At 37.0% G+C, this 21,828-nt stretch overlaps 1 protein-coding gene across 1 annotated transcript in view; it reads right to left on the bottom strand.

The window, feature by feature from the left end:
- Positions 1 to 3,099: 3,099 nt before the first annotated feature.
- The window catches only part of FMN2 (formin 2), a 152,869-nt gene continuing 134,140 nt past the window's right edge, over positions 3,100 to 21,828 (bottom strand). The window contains exons 16-18 of the mRNA XM_066546802.1: positions 21,319 to 21,468; positions 6,591 to 6,672; positions 3,100 to 5,193 (exon numbers count right to left, since the gene is read on the bottom strand). Coding sequence (XP_066402899.1) covers positions 5,167 to 5,193; positions 6,591 to 6,672; positions 21,319 to 21,468 — 259 coding nt within the window. The 3' untranslated portion in view covers positions 3,100 to 5,166. The remainder of the gene's footprint in view (positions 5,194 to 6,590; positions 6,673 to 21,318; positions 21,469 to 21,828) is intronic.

The following is a 21,828-nucleotide window of genomic DNA, read 5'->3' as shown; positions in this document are numbered from 1 at the left end:
TTTGTGTCCAACTGCTCTCTAACCAGTATAATCTCCAGCTTCCTTTTCACCCTCCCAAATATAGGTGAATGATGGTTCACCCTGACAGGTTGGGAAAACCTAACTACTTCTCCCCTTGTTTCCCACTCCCCTCAGAAGTACCTGGAAGGCAAGAGAGAAAAATAAAATGCATTATTCTTAGATTCTGGAGTTGATTTTGCATGCACTTATTCTGGGTTTTTTGGTAAACTGACAAATAAAGCTCCACCACTGGTTGAAACACTGCCATCATTTGCCATAGGAGGAGTAACTGACCTAAATAATTTTGTTTAAAATATATACAGATCCTTATGTAACAGGCACTAAAGTACTCATAAGGAAAAAAAAAAAGTTATATCCTAAGATATAGGTGAGTTTTAGTTGTTGCTGTCAGCTCTTGAATAGGTTCAACATATGGCAGTCCAAAGATGGGGTACTATTTTGGGGCTTGTGGTGTTTTTTCCCCTACCACCCCAGAGATAATTCAGTTTCTCAAGGGAAAATTTCTGTGTGGAAAGGGAGCTGTCACATTGATTGATGAGCCTCCATGTGACCAGAAGAGATGCCTGTGATGAGTCTTGAAAGAAGCAGAACCTAGACCACAGCTAGCAAGGGAGGGCTCTGTCCTTTATGGCACTGTGCTTGTAGGAGCCCTTTGCTGTCTTACCTTCCCTGGCTCTTGCCCAAATCTTCTCAAAGTTCAGTGTTTGGAGACTTTTTTTAGTAGCTGTTGCCTTAGAGAATTAGTGTTTTGCTTTGCCTTAGCTTCCTAGATGTGGGCAGGCTCCCTGCTCAGACCTCCCAAGCACCTCTGTCACTTGGCTCAAAGGGAGCTCAGCCGTCACCTCCTCGAATGCCCCTCTCTCATTCCCATCATCTCCTGGCCAGTTTCCTGCTTTGCAGGTCATGGATTGCCCAGCACCCATCTGAACCTCTGCTGCTTGAGGCACAGCCCAGACTCCAGCTCCAGTTCTCTGTCTGTTGCTGCCCAACTGTTGAACCATCATTGTACCAGAGGCATACTCTGTGATCCAAAAATCTCCCACTTGTGGAAGCAAACCAAGAACAAGGCAAATCTCTATGAGTAGATGGAAAAGCTGTAGGTCAGACAGATGCAGTTACTTCTTAAAGTGGACAGGTGCTAAGGACAGGGAAAGGGAGGAAGACAGTGCATGTTAAGCTCAACCACAATTGAACTGCCATGTTGGCAGGGCCCCAACTTGGGGTGGGTGGCAAGTGAAGTTTTTAAGACGGTAAATTTGAGCAGCAGCTGGGAATAAATGAAATAACAGTGCTGACGCAATAGGGACCCTTTATGTTCAGAAACACAGCATTTTAACAGCATTTTTTTGAGGCAATGGACTTACCCCTGGATGCTCTTTATAAGAAGAATATCAGATACAGGAACAGATGGGTCAGTTGTAAGCAAGAGAATAACTCAGAAAACCTGTTCTGTAATGAGAATCATCTTGATGGGTGGCAGACATGAATGGTATTGGGGCATGGTTTTCTCTTTTCTCCCTTTTCTGACTTGTTTACACTTTATTCAGAAAAACTCAACTTCATCAGTTTTCGCTGATTCTGTCCATAGTAGTTTAAAATGATTGTAACTGAAGTAACTAGTATAGTGGATTTGTCACAAATTTGGCTTTGCTTTTAACCTAGAGGCTGCAACAAGATAATTGCAATGCAATGACTTGCTATATGTTCTCTCAATGAAATTAATATTTGCTTCCAACTTTTTAAGCTGATCACTGAAAAACTGGGCAAGAAAAAAAGTGAGTCTGTGGAAGATCCTTCTAATTATTATTCCCACTGCCCCAGCTGGTTAATACTTAACTAAGTTTTGGAAGTGTTTTGGGATGATGAAAGGTGCTACAAAAAAAGCTAACCCACTACAGTGTCACGACGTGACAAAGTGCCATGCTTCTGAAAGGCTTTAATTGGCAGGCAAAACAACATGAATCCTCTTAGCTCCTCATAAAAAACCAAATTGTTCTGCCAGCATGTCACATCTGCTGCTCAGGTATGAAAGTCCTTCTTTTGCTGCTGCATTTAAGTAACAGTGAGCAATATGTGGTGTTAGCTATCAACAAAGGCTCAGGATTTTTTCTGTGAGAACTCTTGTAGAATTAGGGCCAATACTTCAGTGTAGAGTGCTTGAAGTTGCAGTAAAGAGGGGGATTGCAGTAAATGAGGGGAGAGGAGACCAATGGGGGGTTCCTATCCTTTTTAAAAAAAAAAACACAAAACAAACAAAAGAGCATTGGTCCAGAATTCTGTAAAAAGTTGAGTATGCTGCTAAAAACAAAGAGCAGAAGTGAAACTTGTGCTGTGAGAACATTCCCTTTGGATGCTCTGTGGGTCAGCTGTGGTGCTGCACATAGTGGGCTACTTTGCATGGAGGTATGAGATAAGTTGGAGATAAGTTATGTTCTATCAAATAGGCTGTGTCTGAGTAAAATGAAAGAAAAATCCTTGTAGCAGCATGTGTCTTAAGATCATAATACAGTTCCATCAGCTGCAGTCAACCTTTGACACTTCTGAAAGAGAGAGGCTTGAAATAACTTCTATCATCCATGCTGCAGATCCTGTAGAAAGGGTATGTATGTGACAGATCTAGGAGGTTGCTGAACCTTTTAGGAGGTTGCTAAAACACTTGTATATATAAAAAAGGATTATAATATGCAGATTAACTTCTCAATGCATGCATGTTTTTACCTTACTAGCAATTTCTTGAGACTGTTAACTCAGCAATGTAGTAGGACCAGGTTACAAACCTGAGCCAAATGTAAGACTGGGAGGCATTCACAAGCTGGAGAAGTGAGTTTTACATAGTCTCCTTGGGTAAAGAACCTGGAGCTCTCACTACCACCACCTGGGGAAAAGGTAGTATATCCACATAACTGGGAATTACTGTCACTACCCTTCCAAAAGGCAAGCAAAGAGAAGTCTTACTTCCTCTGCTGTCTTCACAAAGGCTCTTCCTTGATCACAGGACCCAGAATGGGATGTGGTGGTTAGGGAGCAAATAGTTTGTAGCACACTACAGCATAGCCAGAGAGTGACAAGGGAAGGCAATTATTTCATTATTATTCCTTTTATTTTCTTATAAATTAACATTCTAAAAAAATTGGAATAGAAACACTAAATACAGTATTGCACATAGTGATCTTTGTTAGATGATCTATTATTTCATTTAGTATAGTAATATACATACTGTAGGTACTGAAGAGAACAGGAAGGCTACAAATGAAAACATGCTACTGTATCCTTGCACTTAGGAGCAAAGTTAGGAGGAAAAGACTATTGTTTACATAAATACAAACATGGATTTGAATCAGTGCCATTAAAATAGCTTTACTCTTTAAAGTTTTTCTTTTTCCATAAGTTAGTCGTAACAGCAAATAATCTCTTGTTTTCTCTTCCCCAAATAGTAATGTTACTCCCATCAACACAAAATTTTAGAATTCCATTCTTGGTAATTTATATCCCTGCCAGAAATTACTGCTAGTACAGATTTTCACATAGGTTTATCAGCAACAGGAGACTTGCTTTTCACACAGTGAAAAAAACCATCTTTTCTAGTGCTTGGTATATGTGAAGAATAACAGATTCCTGAGGTCATATTTTGCACTTCCTTTTATGACACCCTGTAGAGTATATTAGCCTCTGAACAGCTTGGAATGTCTCTTGATGTGCTAGATTAGACAGGGAATGATGCAACCCAGCAGGTTAGAGCTCATTTGCTTTGCCCCAGCGTCTTTCAGGCTCCAAAGCTGTGAGCACGTGCATCCAACTGAGTTTCACACACAGTCTGTTTTCAGGAAAAATTAGCTTAGAAATAAAAACGTTGTCAATCAAACTCATTGGTTTGGGGCTCATAAATAAGGACTGGAGGAAGGAGTTGTTATCAGTTGATCAGTCCAAAACTGATACGGCAAATTCTGGATTGCAAAAAGGAAGTAAGCATGTGGTCTAAAATGGAAGCCCTAAGTAGTATATTTCAATCATTAACCTCTTATTCAGGGACACTGAAAGCCTGGAGGAAATGTCTGTAATTCTGTTAAGTGTGAAATTGATGTCAATTAGTTGGTAGTCTATTGTCTGTCACTAGAATTGGCTACTGTTTTCCATAAATGTTGTCTCCATGTGCATCTTTTAATAGCTCTCTAAAGGAGTTTTAAATTAACTGTAAAGCTAATTCCAGAAGGGAAGTCATGTACATGTGGCCAAAAGCCTGACTTAAGTGATCAGCAGTTAAAACTATACTATACCTTCTAAAGTTCATGTAAAAGTATTAGCTGCTTTATATATTAACAAACTATAATAGCCAAATCTCTCATACTCTCTATCATACTTCTGTGCTTTTCTGTATTTTTCTGCTTTTTCTTTTTTTTTTTCTTTTTTTTTTCTTTTTTAGTGCTGGATTTCTGACCCCCATACCACCTGGCATTCACTAACTGGCAGAAGATGAAGTAAAAGTATGCTGCCTTATCGATTTTAAACATAGTTACAGTAAACATCTTGTTCCACAAATATTTAGTCATGGAGGGCAACCAAACAAGTTGGGAAAGCATTGATTATACTGTATAAACAGCACTTAACAATTCAAAATACAAACTACAAATGCCAACATGAAACGGATACAAACAATTCACTAGGAGTAACATTTCTTTCCCTAAACTAAGTGCAGTGCCATGAAGTATTTGTCAGATGTTGCCAGTAGGAATGGAAATGTTTTACTGTACCAAGTAGCATTCTTATGAAGTTCAACTTAATGCAATTTTCAGCATGTTCAGAACTGATGCAGATACCACTTTTTATGCATGCTGACTTGTCCTATTTGTAATATACCATACACTTTACAAAATACCATTTTTGAGTGGCAAAGGAGATACAGAGTACAGGGAAGGTGTTTCAAGTCCATACCTAGTCTATTGCTGGGCACTCCAATAAAGTGATTACATTTGTGAATGAATGCACAATAACACATCAGTTGGTGGAAAACTAGAGAACAAAATGCAAAGTTTAAAAGGTCAATGAAGCAAATGATCAGGATGATGTAGTTTCCTTCCCTCTCACTCCCCACCCACAGGCATGTTGAATTTTGGTAACCAGGTAACAATGGCTTTTGAATTTCTTCTCTCAGATTTTCATACTTATCTTTGCTTTCTGAAAAATAAAATAAAATTTAAAAATAAGGACAAAATTTGAGTGTACACAAAACCAACTTACACAATTATGAAAAGCATAAGAAAGACATAGGCAAATGCTAGATTATATTTACTGTAGCACTGACTTCACAAATAAACTTTGAAGCTAGAACTGAAGTAGACTACAGCTATGCACTGCTTGTGAAATATTTTTGTTTACTTTCCTTTTCACTCATCAAATTTTCACTAATACTGAAGGTCCCTGTTTCAGTGCAAAAAATAATGATAATTAAACAAATAGTTATTTCTTAAAAGAAATCTCTCAATGTCTTCATATAGAGCAGTATGTAAGTTAGATGGAGAACTCCCAAAAATGTTACTTTGGGTTTTTTTTTGAAATAAAATGTTGATCTGCTTTTAAGTAAAATTGATAAAATGTAGTTTATAACTCCTTACCAAGCTAGCAATCCATTTACATTTCTTGTGACACTAGCTACAATCAACTCTCTCTAAACATTCAAAATAAGAAACAATAAATGCAATATTATTGCTTCCTGTATCAAATTATATTAGTTAGAGTACAGCAAATTACCTCATGCTTCATTTACAAGATGTATCACAGATTATATGACTACACAGCCATGACTACAAAGCATGAAAGAATTAAGTCATGTCTTGGGGTGGTGGGGAGCAGAGGACAAAGAGAGAGACAGACACATGAAAAAAAAATCTTCTAATATTTTTCAAACAAAAATGATGGCCAGTTGCTACAGTTATGAATTAAATGTGAGGTACCAGAATAATTTTTCTGTAAAATAAGTCATGATCCTTACAATGGTTAGGCAATCATAGGGGAAAAGTTTCATTAAATGACCAGAATTACTCCTCTATTATCACTGAAGTTATTTACTTGTTTTCAAAAGAATGGTGAAAGCACAGTATTATCTTTTTCTAGTGTTTCTATTTCAAACAAATCCATATCAGTGGATCAGAAAACACTGTATTTGATATAGTGATCCAGCTCAAAAAATGTGTAATTATCAAAATTCTTCCTTTCATGCTGTATCTGTAGAAAAGAGAATGAATACAAACAGAATAAGCTGGAAGACCAAAACTGCCTTTCTGCCTTCTATGTGCATCCTACACCAAGACTAGGAAGAACAGAGATTGGCTCAGTGAGGCAATAATAAACTGCTCTTTCTTGTGCTACACCTATTTTGTGGAGTAATATTCATAGGCAGATTTCAAGTTTGTTAATTTAACACCTTTAAGAAAAATGTTAAACATTAAAGAAAAAAAAACAAAAAACCAACCCAAAACAAAAACATAGATCAAGAATAACCTCCCTATAAAATGCAAAGAGAAAAAGATGAAACAAGTGATATAAACAGAAGCATTGCTACAAATTTTACTTACGATTCCAGAGTCATGTTTTGGTCTAATATTGTACAGAGACTTCCCCTTTTTCTGCCTGCAAACTTCCTCTGCTTCTTTGACTCTGAAGAGAGACAAAATCTATAAATACTCCTGTACACCAACAACATTTACAAAGACAACGCAGTACAAAACTTACAAGTTAAGGCCTGAGGACACAAGTGGATAAATTTATTCTCCATATATTCGTTAGCATGCTCCACAAAACAGTTCTTGCACTCCAGGGCTGCTGTAGCCATATCCGGCACTTACACGGACAGGCATAACCAGTTGAATAATCAATTCTAGTTACAAAAGCAATCAGTACTTGGTGCAGCTGAAGATTCAAATGTATGAGGGTTTAAAATACACTGGATGATATGAAGTTTACATTTCAGAGCATTCATACACATATTGCTAAGAAAACTCCTTTTCTTTTTTCACTGTTTAAAATACTTCTTCATCTATTCCAACCCTCAGTATTTCAATTACAGTTTAAACAAAGTTTGTCACCAAGCTGTGCTCCCCTCCACCCATTTTTTTTTTGTATTTAAAATGGCAAAATAGCTTAACCTAAATTTCCAGTCTTTACTCTCAAACTTTTTTTAAAAAAAAAGGAAAATTTCTATGGAACATGATGTTTAACCCAAGGTGATGCATGTGACTGCATGCATCTCTTTAATTCCAAAGCTGAGGAACCTCAAGGCTTACGTGACCACTGGGGATGAATGCACTTTGGCTGTTTGGATGTAAAGAGAGGGGGAGATTCTAAAAGTAAGGGTCTACTTAGTGCTCCCTGACATGGCAAACAGTACCAAATTAGGACCTTGTGAAAGGCCACCACATTTTTGGTGAGAGAAATATTCTTTTTCATCATGCAGATAGAAAACAAACTGTGAAAGGCAGAGGACTACACTCAGACTGGGAACCTGCCAGAATCCAGCTGATGAGTTCAATGTCACACTGTAAAATGTTTCTTTACAATTTTCACTCATTTTACATATCAACCTTGTAAACACACATGATTGCTGGAACACTGATAATACAGATTTTTGTTATGAATTCTCTGAGCTGCAAAGACTTAGATAAACACTTTCTCTATAAGAGAACATTAAATCATGTGAGAACTTCAACTTTTTTAATAAGAGATGAGATTTTTTTTGATAAATAAGAAAGTAGAAAACAAAAATGTAAATCCTATATTGGCTTGATCTTGCCAAAAATATGGACTTGAGATGGCACTTAGTCTGACTTTTCACCATTATCCAAGAGTGAAAAAAGAAACAACAGCTGAATGATACTAAGAAATCATATATCCTTGGCTGGTTCCTTGCAGTTCATCTCCAGACCACTAGTATGCCTGTTATGTCACTGAGGCTACACACTGAGAATCCAACTTTGTGTTACTATTATTTTTGAATATTTTTGTGTGCGTGATAAGGGCCAAAATTTTGAAAATAAAACTCCAACTGAGTCTGCTAAGCATATAAAAAAAAAACCTTCGTATTCATCTCTACTTTATTCTACTTCACCAGACACACCTTGTTCTTTTCATAAGTTTCAAGTTGATACATTCCAAAATTAATTTAAATGTCAGTTATTTTCCAGCACTTCTACAACCTGCCCTCTTCATTTAATGGCCTTGTATATCTTGTTAGTGTAGGGAGACCTTCATGTGCAGAGGTCCGGGGGAAAAAAAGTTTTGAAACCTCTTATTTCAAGCTGTAATGCTTTCTCTCTGACTGCAAATCAGACAGATTGCAGCATAATCTAGAACAAAAATGTCAAGCAGCCAAGTAATTCACCTTCAAAATGTATATAAGTAGATTCAGTAAAAGAGGCAGCCAAAATGTGGTGATAGCTTCAAATAGAAAATTATGGAAATGATGCAGAATGGAGAAAAATTCAAAGACATTTTCTTTTCTCTATAGCAATTTTTCTTCTGCTTCATGTCTACTTTTCTCCAAAGGAGGAAAAAATATGTGTGACAATGATCTTCCCATGATCTTTTCTAAACATTCAGACACATTCCAACCTATCAATAGCCACTCTTATGAAGTCAGATATAAAATAGCAAATCTATCACATCATTTCCTCTTTTTCAAATACAAGTACAGTTGGCTCCCCTCACTGTAGACATAATTTAAATAACAAAACGAAATCTTACATGTGTATAAATTAGTATCAAACCCCTGTATGTGTACAGGGACTATACAAGTACTATTGAGTTTATCAAAATGACTGTTTTATCAAAGCAGTGGAATATATGCAGGCATTCAGACTACTCAACATGCAAATGGCAGCATATGCAACGTAAAAAAATATTTAACAAACCAGTTCTCACTGATCTAGATGTTATTCTTTGGGAATGCCAGGGAATCTTCAACTCCACTCTTTGTCCCACCTAAACATCCCCCTTCCAGGATGGATTACTAACTGCCTGCTAAGGTCACGAGACAACACAGCTCCCTGTGGGTCTCATGTTAATTCAAAACAAAAATCCTCACACAGTAAGGAACCCTTGATAATGCAGCTCTTTTCTAAAGACCAGGCCCCATTAAGTGTCACTGTCAGTGTAACACCTCTACATAGTCTGCTTCAATTGAGAAACAGCTTTTTGGAGAAAGGCTGTCTCTGCTTGAAACAGCAAAATGTTAATAACACGCCACCCTGTGAAGGAGGAAGTCAGAACTTCTGTGTCCCTGAGATAGCCCTTCAAAAATGATCCACAACCTCCAGACTGATAAGTGACGAGCTTAAGGTTGTGTTTCCCAAATTTCCAGTATTATGTAAGAGGTGCTGGTCTCAATAGTATGGTTGCAGTTCTCAAGATTTTGGGAGCTTTATGAAATTCCTTGGAGTTTGAGCCTATTTATTCGTACCAAGGGAAATACAGAAGATGAGAAGCATTACTCCCTAATGTACTTAAGGCTGAGCGCTAGTAACCACCCAGTTCCAACCATATCCCTGACTCACTGTGTGGGTTTGGGACAGTCCACAGCCTCCTGGCTCGCATCCTGCTCTCTGTGCAGGAAGCTCCAAGTGGTTGGACAGAGACTCAGTGAAGCCCATGTGACCCATACATATGCTTCTTCAGCAAGAAATGCCCTGAGAAATGTAAAAGTAGCACACCAAAGGCTCATTTCAAGGAGGTTTAGTTTGTGTACATATTAAATCTGAAAGCATGGACAACTGTATAAATCTACAGCTGTATCTAAAAAAGAAAAGCCAGCAGACTGGTGAAATAGAGACAAAGGCAACTATTAGCCTTCCACAGGGCCAAATCATAAACCAGTGATTGTGGTTAGCAATTTTGACAGTGTGCAAATATATTTTGTGAAGGCTGATCATTCAGCTTAATTAAGATTTTATTAAATGTAAAATTAAAATAACTTAATCCTTCTGGAAGAGGAAAAGTATGTGTTTTGTAGGAGCACCAGCAACATTTAAACTGTGTGACCTGGAGAAGCAGATAAAAGGTTACATTTGAAGTAAGGGCAATAGTCTTTGTCCAGTTGGAAAATAATTGCCACTGGCAAGTTTTTGTCATCTTAGGTTTTCTCTACTGGCCACAAATGTTTTTTTTTTTATCTTTCCATGAAACTAACAAGATTTAGGCAAAAGCACATTCCTTGTCAGCTCATGGCTGGTTCAAGCCATATTTCTCACAATGGCAAACAAATTCCTGTGTACCTTCCTCTTGCTCAGGCTTTTCCTGCACTACTTCCCACTGACTTCAGTGGGACCCTGATCAGCACAGAGGTGCAAGACAATAATCTAAGACAAAAAAGTGCAAAAATTGCATGAACACTATTGATTATGGGTTAACTCAACTGTGGTGAGTTAATAGAGCTTTATAAAGAAACTAATGGACATAATTCAATAATGGGAAGAGGAAAAAAGGATTTTTGGAGAAAACAGTGCAAGACTCCCAACAGTCACAAAAGGAGAAGCAACAGAAACACAACAACATATTTCCAAGCTCCAGTCCAAAATGACACTACCACTGTGCCAATGCAGAGCTCAAAGAGCAAAAAAACAGTTAAAAAGATATTCCTAGGAAAGGGGTGGGTATTCAATTTTCAGGCCTTCTGTGGAAAAAATAGGCTGCCACTGGGGAGACTGTGGAAGAAAAGTCTGAGGAAGGTGAGTGCTCCCCAGTTCTGAGAATTATAACCCTTAAGCAAAAGCAGGCATGTGATAGATTGATTTATTGTTCAGAAAATCTGTTTTTACTTAAACTATTTAGTTCTTCACTACTAATACTTTTCTGTTAGAGAAGCTTTTGGTCCCCTCACAGAGCCAGCACTCTCAACAGCAACCAAATCCTCAGAAGCAGGACAGATCTTCCAGGCAAGATCTGAGAGTGAGAGAGGAAGATGGAGGTGGAAAAGACATGGTGTGCTCTTGGAAAAGCCAGGTGGTACCCTTAACTTGATAAGTGTGGTGGGAATGACTTGCATGCTTGCAGCGTGCTAAACTTTGCTAAACTGATGCTCAAGCTGTCCCACCTCATACTTTACAACTACTTCTCAAAATCACTTTATTTCAGCAAAATGACTTTGGTTCATTTACTATCAATCCCTGTCCCATTTTATGCCAATTCTGGCTCAAAAGTGAGCATATTAGTTTGACAGAAAAAATAACATCAGCTGTGTTACCTTTAGCAATTTTTGCCTCTTATTCTTTTCCCAAGTATTTTCTTGATTTTGTCTTAGTGAGCACATAATTCTACAAAAACTAGAGTTCTCAGCCTAGACAACCAGAGAGTTAATTATCAACTCTCACTGTAGTAATCTGAAGAGCAGAGCTATTCAAACCCAGGACAGATTCTATAAATACTTGTTAAGAGTGTTCATCACTTGAATCTCCTTAAATAATAGATTTAGCTAAAGCATTTTTCCCATTGTTTCAGAAAGAATATACTTCCAAATAGCCCCAACAATAAGAAAACATGTAGGGAACATAGAACATTGGGCAATCAGTGGATCTGTTAAAAAAAAAAAATTAAACAAAAAATCTACAAGGGAATGAATAGCCAGTCACAGAGCCTAAGAATTATCGTCTTGAAATCTGCTACCTAATAAGATTGAGTCTATCAATTGTCACCTGTAACAAAATAAATAGTTTCTTATTTCCATCATAATAAAAACTTTTCTCCAGCACTATCACCTCCTTGTACCTCACATTTATTGTGAGACAAGCACATAAAAATCATTAAGTTTAAAGACAGCCTGTAAGATGAATAAGCAAGTTTCACTTCAGCATGCACACGGGAAAAAGAAACCAGACATGGTTAAAAACCCAAAAGACAGAATGTTTTTATCTACCTTCTAGACCAAAAGCCAGCCTGGCCACAACCTTATCAAGGCTTTGAGACTTTCTGTCATCATTCAATCCATTGAAGGGGCAGCCACTTCCCTGCCACTAAACATTAATAATTTTGTCTGAAGTATCTGTGGCAGACAGATTCATTTCTTACTGGCTCCATCTAGGCTTGGTCGCCTCACACTTCACTAGCGAGCACAGTGACATGACAAATGTAATCACAGTGAGAGGACTGGAAAGTTGTGCCTTAGATAGCAGAGCTGCTCGCAGAAACTTCCACGATAAAGTCAGACAGATGTTCCTTATACAGTTGCCAGTATAGTTTATGAAACCCAAAAGACATTTTTCTGCAGATATTCTGCATTTTTAAACACAAAACAAAGCTGAGGCCAATACTCTTTATACTACCAAGTGCATATTATCAGTTCAATAAAAGGAGTGTTGCCAAAATATTTTATGTAGCTTTGTCTGGGTTGAATATTGAGTTAAACTTGTTTATAATAATAATAGTACCTTTACATATAAAAACAAATAAAAAATCCTCCACTAAATTATCAAATGCCAAATGTCTTTCAGATTTCAAGGGCAAAAAACTTTAAAACTCTCTCCTTAAACTCTTCCAGGGTAATGTTCTTATATTTTATTTGTTGACTAAAATATTTAAATATTTTTTGCTAAGGGAGAAACCAAAACATAAAACCCATAATGGAAAATTACAGTTTCCTACATGAAAGTTGAATAAAAAAATGTAGAGCTTTTACTTTCATGCCAATAGGCTTGAAGTGATGACACAGATATGATTCAGTAACTGACTGCAAAGACTTTATATAGATAAGTAGTACACTGTAATGTACCTGGTCCCCTCAAACAAACTAATGAAACCTAACTTTAGCCTACCAACAGAGAGATAATGTATTAAACTATCCTGACATCCCTGCTAGCTCCTTGCATGGTTCATTCAAGGACCATAAAGCAGACAGTGGCTGTTGGAAAGACACAGTGATTAATCATAATTTAACCCAGAGGACCAAAGACACAGAGATTAAAACATTGTAATCTGGCCATTTAACATAGAAAATAATCTGTAGCAGGACCCTGAATAAGATACCTCCTCTGTCAACAGTGCAGACATTGGGGAATACATTTAACATTTTTTTCTACTGTGCGTCATGTCAAATGGGCCTAAAATAAAGCTTCAAGGCCAACTGAAATGAAAATTAGACTTTCTCATTTACAGTCTCACTGTGCTTCACCAAACACTTAAAAATATTCTGAAAGTATTGTAATTCAGAAGTAGTTTCCCTTGGTTCTCTCTGGCAATCATAGTCTTGATGATCTAGGGTTCTGCTCTTTTCTATGAAGAGATATACAGATATGAGTAAGTAAAATAAAGAGAATACTGTGCAAAACATGATTTAAAAATTATAATTTTAAAATTCAAGAGAATTTCACATTGAAAATGTAATGAAATAAAAGAATTGACCTGTTAAAGAATAGCTATGCTTGTAATAAAATGCAAACATACATATCCCCACTTTAATACATTTCATGACCTTTGTCATTAAATTGTCAGAATGGCCAGTATTGCAGGCTGTTCCTGGCTACCTTCAGGCAAGATGAAAATCACTTTTCTACAGACTTGACACATCAAGATTGAAATTATTCTAAGAAAAGTTAGTCATCACCTTCCACTGTTTTTCTTGGAACCGAAGCCAGGTTGCTCTCAAAGAAGCTGGCTACATTTGGGCTATTTGATTAGGAAATCTAACAGGAAATGATAAGGAAAGGGAAGAAGACTAGAAGTGAGGTAAAACTGGTAGCATAATCAGCAAGCAAAAGAAACAGGAGTGTGAAACTCTGTGTTAGCTGTAAAATGTTTTTAAGCAGCAGATGGGGTAAAAGAAGGCAAAAACCCAACAAATAGAAAAGGATAAGCAGGGTCTCGGTAAACAGACTACATGGAGAAGATGATTCTTAAAGAGAATATGGAAATATATCCTGGACAGAAGTGTTGCTATAATGGGTATGTTGGGGCTACTACATTGGATAATTGATAGCTACCAAATTGTAGTACAAGCAAATATGAGACATGAATGAATAAAAGGGATCAGTGAAGAGAAAACAGAAAAACCTGAAGTCAGCTGGAGAGCCACAACATTAAGAGATCTCCAGTGCATGAGATGGGAAAGTAAGAGGCCTTGAACTTTGCTGCTTGAGGTCAAAACTGCCCATCCATCATCAGGTAACAACTCAAAAATTATTGCAGACATCGTTAGGTTCTTCTCAAGTATGTAAGAAACCCCTCTGATATTAGACTATTCCCTATACTGATGGCATGAGACACACACAGAACCGTGCACTTACACTTAATGGATGTTGCCATTTTGCCAACTCCATGCACTGGTTTAGCAACCTGCTGGAGAGCAAGGAAGTTCACATCCTTGATAGTTCAGGATCAGTCTGGGTTACAGTAGGTTTTAAGCCTTTGTGAGCATTTCAAATGTTTGGGGTTGATATTTAATGACAGATGCTGCTTGTTTGTAAAGTATTACAATGCTTTATTGCACCTCAAATGCCAAAGTGATCCTTTTGCCTGGGAATAAAACCACTAACAAGTATAACAAGTGTAGTGCCTGACAAAAGTTTTGTTTAAATTTTTTTCATTATATAATTATTTTCACCAGTATACAAGTAATTATTGAATATGCAGCCCCTGCTTTTATCATAGACAAATGCCATTCTTTAATCAAGAGGTGGTGAACAGGAAAAGGTTAAAAAGAGATTGAAAAGATCACATGTTAGAAATAATGGTATCCTATCCTATCACTACAGATTTGACTCTCACACCCAGTCTGACATTACAGCCATAAAAACAGTCTGTAAACTTCATCATGAAATGATGATTCTTAGCTACCCACTTTTTATACAAAATACACATACTAGGATGCAACATGATGTGCCAGCGTGGTACAACACCATCACCAGAGAGATACTACTGAAGACCCCTTTGCTATTTATGTGAGGGCCATTCTGGAATCCAACCTCACACAAGTCACAAAAATTAGGAAATATTACACATTTGGAACTAGTTTTTTACTAGATCCTTCACTTTTTTTAATATTTGTAAGCACCAGTTGGCTCACAGCTGTAAATGGAAATATTTTTCCTGTCTTATAAAACACAGGATTGCTTAAAAATGTTAGACTAAGGTATTCAAAAAGATTTTCTACCAAAGATCCAGACGGAGAAATGTATCTCCAAATGCTTTTTTTCTCACAAACCTTTCCCTCAAAAGCAATGCTAAGAAATGAAAGTTCTGTTCACCTCCCCCTAACCAAAGTATGATGATGTATTAATTAAAAAAAACTCCAAACATAAAAAGTAATTGCCAAAAATGTCCAAGGAAGAAGAAAACAAACCATACATGTTAAGCAACCTCTTTTATCTGGACAGTAAACAGTGTCTTTGTGAGGTACTGCCTCACAGCTAGCTACTGAATCTTTTGTTTGTTTAGGCTTTTTAAAGTAGATTTTCCAGGGCCCATAACAGTATATTCTGATCAGAAAACTATTCAGGTAAACAATTTTGAAATACTCCCAAAAACTGAAGATCCATGTAATTATTCAATCAATGTAAAATTGTCTTCTGATTTGAAATGTCATTATAACTGAGTTGTAAACCCATGCCTACCAGCATGCAGCTCAGTTGGTTAGAGTGTAATAAACACATTGAGATTAAAGCTTCCAAGAGACGTCAGAAAATGTATCTGCCCATGACTACTCACCAACATAACACTTGGAGCTTTCAGTTGGCATTACAGGACCATGCCAAGCAAAATGTGACCCCGCTAAACATACTCCACATGTTCATCATTTCCTTCTCATGTTGCAGCTCCATATACATTTTTCTTCTGTTTTCTTCCATCTCTGCATTTCTTTGCAAGTACCTATTCCCATGTCCCTCGATGTCTCACTCTCAAGTCTGATTCACTGGTTCATATTATAAGCGTTAAAAAAATATCCCTTAAATTACTCTGAGAGGACATTGCTCGTGCTATGGGATTTAATGCCCTCCTCTGCAAGCAGAAGTGGCAGCTTACCAATATGCTCCTCACTGCGCAACGTACAGATATCCCATGCCAGACTTTAAATTGCTCAACAGCAAGTTTTAAATCATCCTGCCTAGGAGTCTGTAGGGAGACATACCAGTCTTTCTGCAGAGGGAGATCAATGAGCTGTGGAGACATGCTGGCCAGGAATCTCCCTTTCATCTAGATATACACAGTGTGACACACCAGGTGCCAGCTTAACTGCTATTCTTACGGGAATGGGCAACTTCTGCATTTGAGAGATGAGTGCATTTTTCTGAGTTTATAGATTATTTTTAATGTGTCAAAGATTTATCGTGGGAGTTAAAGGTTGAATAAAGTCAGCCAAAAGAAATTCTCAAGCTTAGTGTGATGCAAGATATCAGGGACTTACAGAATTTTACCATTTTGTTGATCCTGCTTATGAACTCTCCTCTGCTGGCATCCCTGACACAGCCTCTGCTCAGCAACACAACTCATTACTAAAGGCAAGTGCCTTTGTGTACCTTATACCCACATTTACAGGGGACCTCTGTCTGCCCCTCCCTCCTCCTCCTCGAGCTCTCCCATCTAGAAATACAACTAACACAAGGTAAATCTTTTCCAAGTTTCACAGGTCCTCTAGAACAGCAAACAGTCTAAAGAGAGGAAAGCACATCCAGAGTTGGAGAGGATTAACAAGTGTAAGCACCTTACTTGCACCCAGAGAAAGGGAAGGGGGAACTGCAGGCCCTGCACACGAGCTTCTGCCATATCATTGATCCTTTTCTAGTAAGGTCTGAACTGGTATGTGTGACCTGATGATACTAATGTTTGACAGCAATGGAACTTTAAAACTTAAAATTTCCTAAAGGACTCACTGCTTTTTGCTACTGTAATGAGCCAGGGTCTATTCCATGGCCATAAAGAAAAGACGTAATCCTAAAGATGAATCATTGTTGTCCACAGCAATATGAGATTTTCTGATAAATAATGGCATTTTTATATCTTAGTTCCAGGACCACCAGTTGCTTAACTTTTTAATTTTTTAGAACATTTCAGGACTTCCTCTGTTGGATGTTGCTTCATGAGCTCTTTTTATCTTTCATTCTTAGGACAGGATATCTTTTCCTGGTAGGAAAATGGTAGGGTCTGGGCAACAATTCTACAGGCCTTTGCTGGATGTCAAGAAAAATAAAAATATTTGCTCTCACAGAAGTACTAGACTGGAATAGCACATTTCAGATTGACTACATCTAACTACAAACGTAAAGAAATGTTTTTAGAAGCTAAAGAAGAGAGATTAATGAGAAAAAGGTTGATACATTTATAGGTCAGCTAATAAAAGACACTTTTTTACAAAACAGGAGGGAAAACTAGGCATTTGTAGATTCGTGGTCTGATTGCCTAAGTTTTTCTAAGAAGGGGAGACTTGCAGAGCTGTTACTGCAGCTGTATAGATATATATAGCTCTATAAATGTATAGATAATAAGGGCGCTAAACAGGAAGCTTGTGAAGTTCAAAATCATACTCTCTCTTTTCAAGTAACATCAAAAAATCTTAGGGAAAATATGTCAGCTCTTCTAGTCTTTCTTGCTGATTAAACACAAAATGCAGGCTATACTGACAGTAAAATTTTCAAGAGTTTGCAAAGTCTTAATGAAAACCATAGACTATGACTGACACATTATAAATATATTTGAAGGACAGTGACAACAACATCAAAACTGGAAAAACTCAAAACATGCCCCAATAAGTTTGATTATGGCTCTCCTTTTCTCGTGGGCTTTTCTGCCTTTTATTTTTTCCTTTGGCAGGCTTCTTGTTTATTTTGGATTTTTTTTTTAATTGCTTAATCAGAAAGTAGTGTTTGAAAATTTTCAATAAAAAAGATTCATATTTAGGATAGATATATCATCAGAAATGTCAATCTCCACAAAATATCATAAAAAAGTTTATAAACAGCCCAATATCAATTTCTGATGGAATGATCTACTTAGCCTTAACTGTGGTGTGACCACAAAAAATAGTACTGCTCAGAAAGTCTCTTGGCAGTCCTATGCTTTTACTGTAATTTTCAGATGCATTTTCTCTTTTTATTTCTACTCTATTTAAAAGTTTAAAATGTATAATTTTCCCTACAGATGGTATTTTCCAGTTCTGCTTTACTTCAAGTGAGAGAACAGTAAAAGCAGTAGAAAACTTCAGAAAAATTGTTTTTAACTTTGCACCATTTTTCTTTTCTCAGCTTCTCGTAAGGAAATACAAAGTCTGACACTTCAGTGTTTATCTTTTGCATATAAATGCCTGGCAAACTAATATGCAAGTTGAAATGCCAAGTGAAAAGTGTTTAAAATAAGAACTGTCTGACTTTTTTTGTTAGAACATACATGCTGAACCTATCACTAAGAAAATATAGTACCACCTTTGGAAATATCATCTATGAAAATCCTTTGGTTGAATTATTGTAAAAGAGTAAGTAAGACATATATTTGCAGATACTAAATGAGGAACAGCCTCCATTAGCAGTCCATATGGAAACTGGGATACAAAATATACTAGAAAAACCCAAAGCAACCAGAGCTTGATAAATATGATGAAGCTAAAAAAGAGAAGGGAATAAAGCTATACATTTTACAAATAATTATTGTAAATAAAGTATGTTTCATGAGGCAGAAACCTGGTCAATAGCTCACCAAGGTGGCATACCACAGTCTTTGAAAATGTCTCACCATATCTGTCACTTGATTTTACTGCCAACAAACAATTACAGAAAGTTTCTCTCATCATTAATGTTTTAGCCTGCTCCTCAATTTATCAGCAGAAAAAACTCCAAGAACATTACCTAAAGGGGAAAATCTACTTTCTTGAAATAATTACTTATATTTTAGTGGCAACAGGCAGTTTTCAGATTTTTGTCACCTACAGATCTCTTGATCTAGGCCGACATTTTGAATGCCATCATGATGTACATTCTTACACCTCTGGGCAGCATGTATTTTTCCATTGAGATTTTTCTCCTTTGATTTCTCAATACCAAGACACCTTCATAGCACACCATCTTGCCTTTTATTAAGAGAGACAGAAATGCAAAATCAAGAAAAAAAGCCTAAAAGACAACTTCAGATATCAGGTTGAACTATGATTGGGGAACAGGTATTTTCTGTGCAAAGGCTTTGGTAAGACAGTTGTTTAACTAAAGAAGATCCTTAATTTTCAGGAAAATTATATGTCTTACTTTAAAAACTATTACTCTTACTGCTAATTTGGCCAAAACATTCTAATTCCTAAAGTGCAATGAAGAGAGCTTCACTTTGCCAGACCTGACACAGCAGCAGCGTACCAAAAATCTGAGAGTTGAGTATAATTAGACATCAAAGATCCCCAAGGTCTAAACCCTGCCTCACCTGAACAAACGAAATTGAGTGGAAGATTTAAACGTGATGAGGCAAGTAAAAGTTAAAATTCAAACAAAAAAAAAATCTACTTGTGACTTTCAGGATGCATTATTTTTAGTCTTAATTTCAGTGACATTCTGGACTGAAGTTACACTGTCCTGTCTGTCCCCCTGGGAAAGCCTCCTTCAACACACCAGTTCCGAGCCCCGGTTTGAACAACAGTCCCCCTGCTGTTCTTCCAAGGGATCTCCCAGTTTCTTTCCCTACTGTACATCCTTCTCACTGCCCTTTCCCTTCCCTGTCACATCTTGTCCCGGCAGCCATTTTGTAGGTTATATATGTTCAGTTCCTTTCAGGCTACAACCACCCTTGCCCTAGAAGGGGCAGGCTGGCAGACAGCTTTTTTCTCTGCTGCTTCAACACATCTTCTTAGTATACACTAAGAAGTATACACTGACACTCAAAGAGGGTCAAATGATTGTATCTCAATCCCGTTCTTCTCTTAAGCTTTAGATGTTTAAGGAGGAAAATGCTCTGTGCTAATTTAGTTAATGTCTTTTAAAGAAAACTATTTTCCTGTGAGAACCCTCTGGGGGATTTTTTGATTTTTTTAAAAGAAAAATAGCTTAGTATTTTGAAATAAAAGGACATTTTGCTTAAATCCTTTCCTATAAAATATACAAGGCTAAATTAACCTGTATTAACTAGGCAGCTAAATCCCTGTATAGGAAAATCAAAGGTATTATTTAACTGTCAGTTAAATCAGTTTCAAAGAGATATACTTAATTACATAAAATTAATTCAGACAGTCAGTAATATGAACAAGATCCCCAGAGATCTGCTGTGCTGTGCTAACATTTGCACCATGCTCTTGCTATAGTAGCAGAACCCAGTTTTTTTCACTGTGAGACTTCTTGTTCCAAAAGGTACCCAGTTACAGCAAATATATATGGTATACATGACATTAACTGTATAGGTGCCTCAGGGAAGTCTTCAGTAACTTTCTAAACCAGAAGTCAGATGTCTGTGACAATTATATAGGATGAGTACACTTGAAAAAGGACCTGTTCTTGTCAAATTACCTAATAACAGGTTGATGTCAATAATTTAATGAATCCAAAGCTTCAATCCCACCAATTTTTACGCTCAGATGTAGCTTCAACTCAAGCTGCCAACAGCTGTAGGATTATATAACAATGCTTAGAATTTACATGTTTGCATATGTTTCATTTTTCCTGATATGACATTTATTACTTTTTAAACAACTGATTAATTTTTGGCATAATTTTTACAAACAAAGGGTGACCACAATGCACTATCTGCATTCAGATGAGTAGAGATTTCATAACTCTTCTAAAACATGGACAAGACACCATGGGTGATTTTCAAAGCTCCTGTCTCATTTCTTTATGCCATATTATACCACACTTGCTCTTGTGTACCCCATCACCCAGGCTGTGATTTGCAATATGATTCAGTTTTTTAACACAGGGCTAATTGACTCATTCCTTCTGTCTTCCTTTTTCCCAGCATTGTCAAACAAATATTTACAATATGCCCTGTCCTAATGCCTTGACTTTCTTTGACTAAATATGGTAATGAAAATTTTAATTAACTTTCAGTCCTAAAACAAGTCTTCCATTGCTTGGATTCATAGTAGCATAGTAGTTACATGCTCTGCCAAAAACACTGTTCAGGTAATGGACCCAAAAAACTTTAGCACAAACTGGTATTAAAATTCCATTCAAAAATAGGGATGACTGGGGGGTTGGGGTGGTGAGGGTGGGTGTCATGATCTGTTAAAAAAACAAAACCTGAGAAAACTCCAAAAGGCATTCAATGGGTTGTGTGCTAATGAAGTGTGGCTGACTGGTTTCTGTGTGATTGCTCCCAATAACATTCTTTGAGAAAAGCCTTTGAACAAACAAACAAATGTACCTTTCTTGAAGAATAAGTTTGTTTTCCTTCTTCCAGAAGTCTTTGAAGTCAGAACTGAATTCATGCCAAATACTGAAGAAAGAATGTGGGGACACCTCCTTCTCGCCCATTTTTGGTTTCATACAGAAATAGGCTGTAGTTTCCAAAAAGCTGTCAAAGAAAGCAGAAATAGCAAATGCTTCAGTACTCACTGATATTTTTTTGTTCTTGACACTGAAATAGTATTTAATTATTCTTGGTAGCAGATCTAAAATAAAAGAATAGAAAAACATACCAGTTCTGAGCTCTTCACATACAAGTAGGTATACAATGTAAGATGATTTTTCAGTAAAGTTGGGATCTGGGATTTATCACAGTTTCTAGTTTTGACCAAAGTATTTTCCATTTGAAAAGCTAAAATGAACACACTGTCCACAGCCCTGAAAATCCAGATATCCACACTCCCCCATATACTGCTTTTCGGTTGTGTTTAAAGCTGTTTTCAAAACACAGAGTCAAAACCCATCAAGG

This window comes from Molothrus aeneus, chromosome 3, assembly GCF_037042795.1.
Source record: "Molothrus aeneus isolate 106 chromosome 3, BPBGC_Maene_1.0, whole genome shotgun sequence".
Classification (NCBI taxonomy): domain Eukaryota; kingdom Metazoa; phylum Chordata; class Aves; order Passeriformes; family Icteridae; genus Molothrus; species Molothrus aeneus.
The sequence above is the reverse complement of the archived record's forward strand: the minus strand, read 5'-3'. Positions and strand labels throughout refer to the sequence as shown.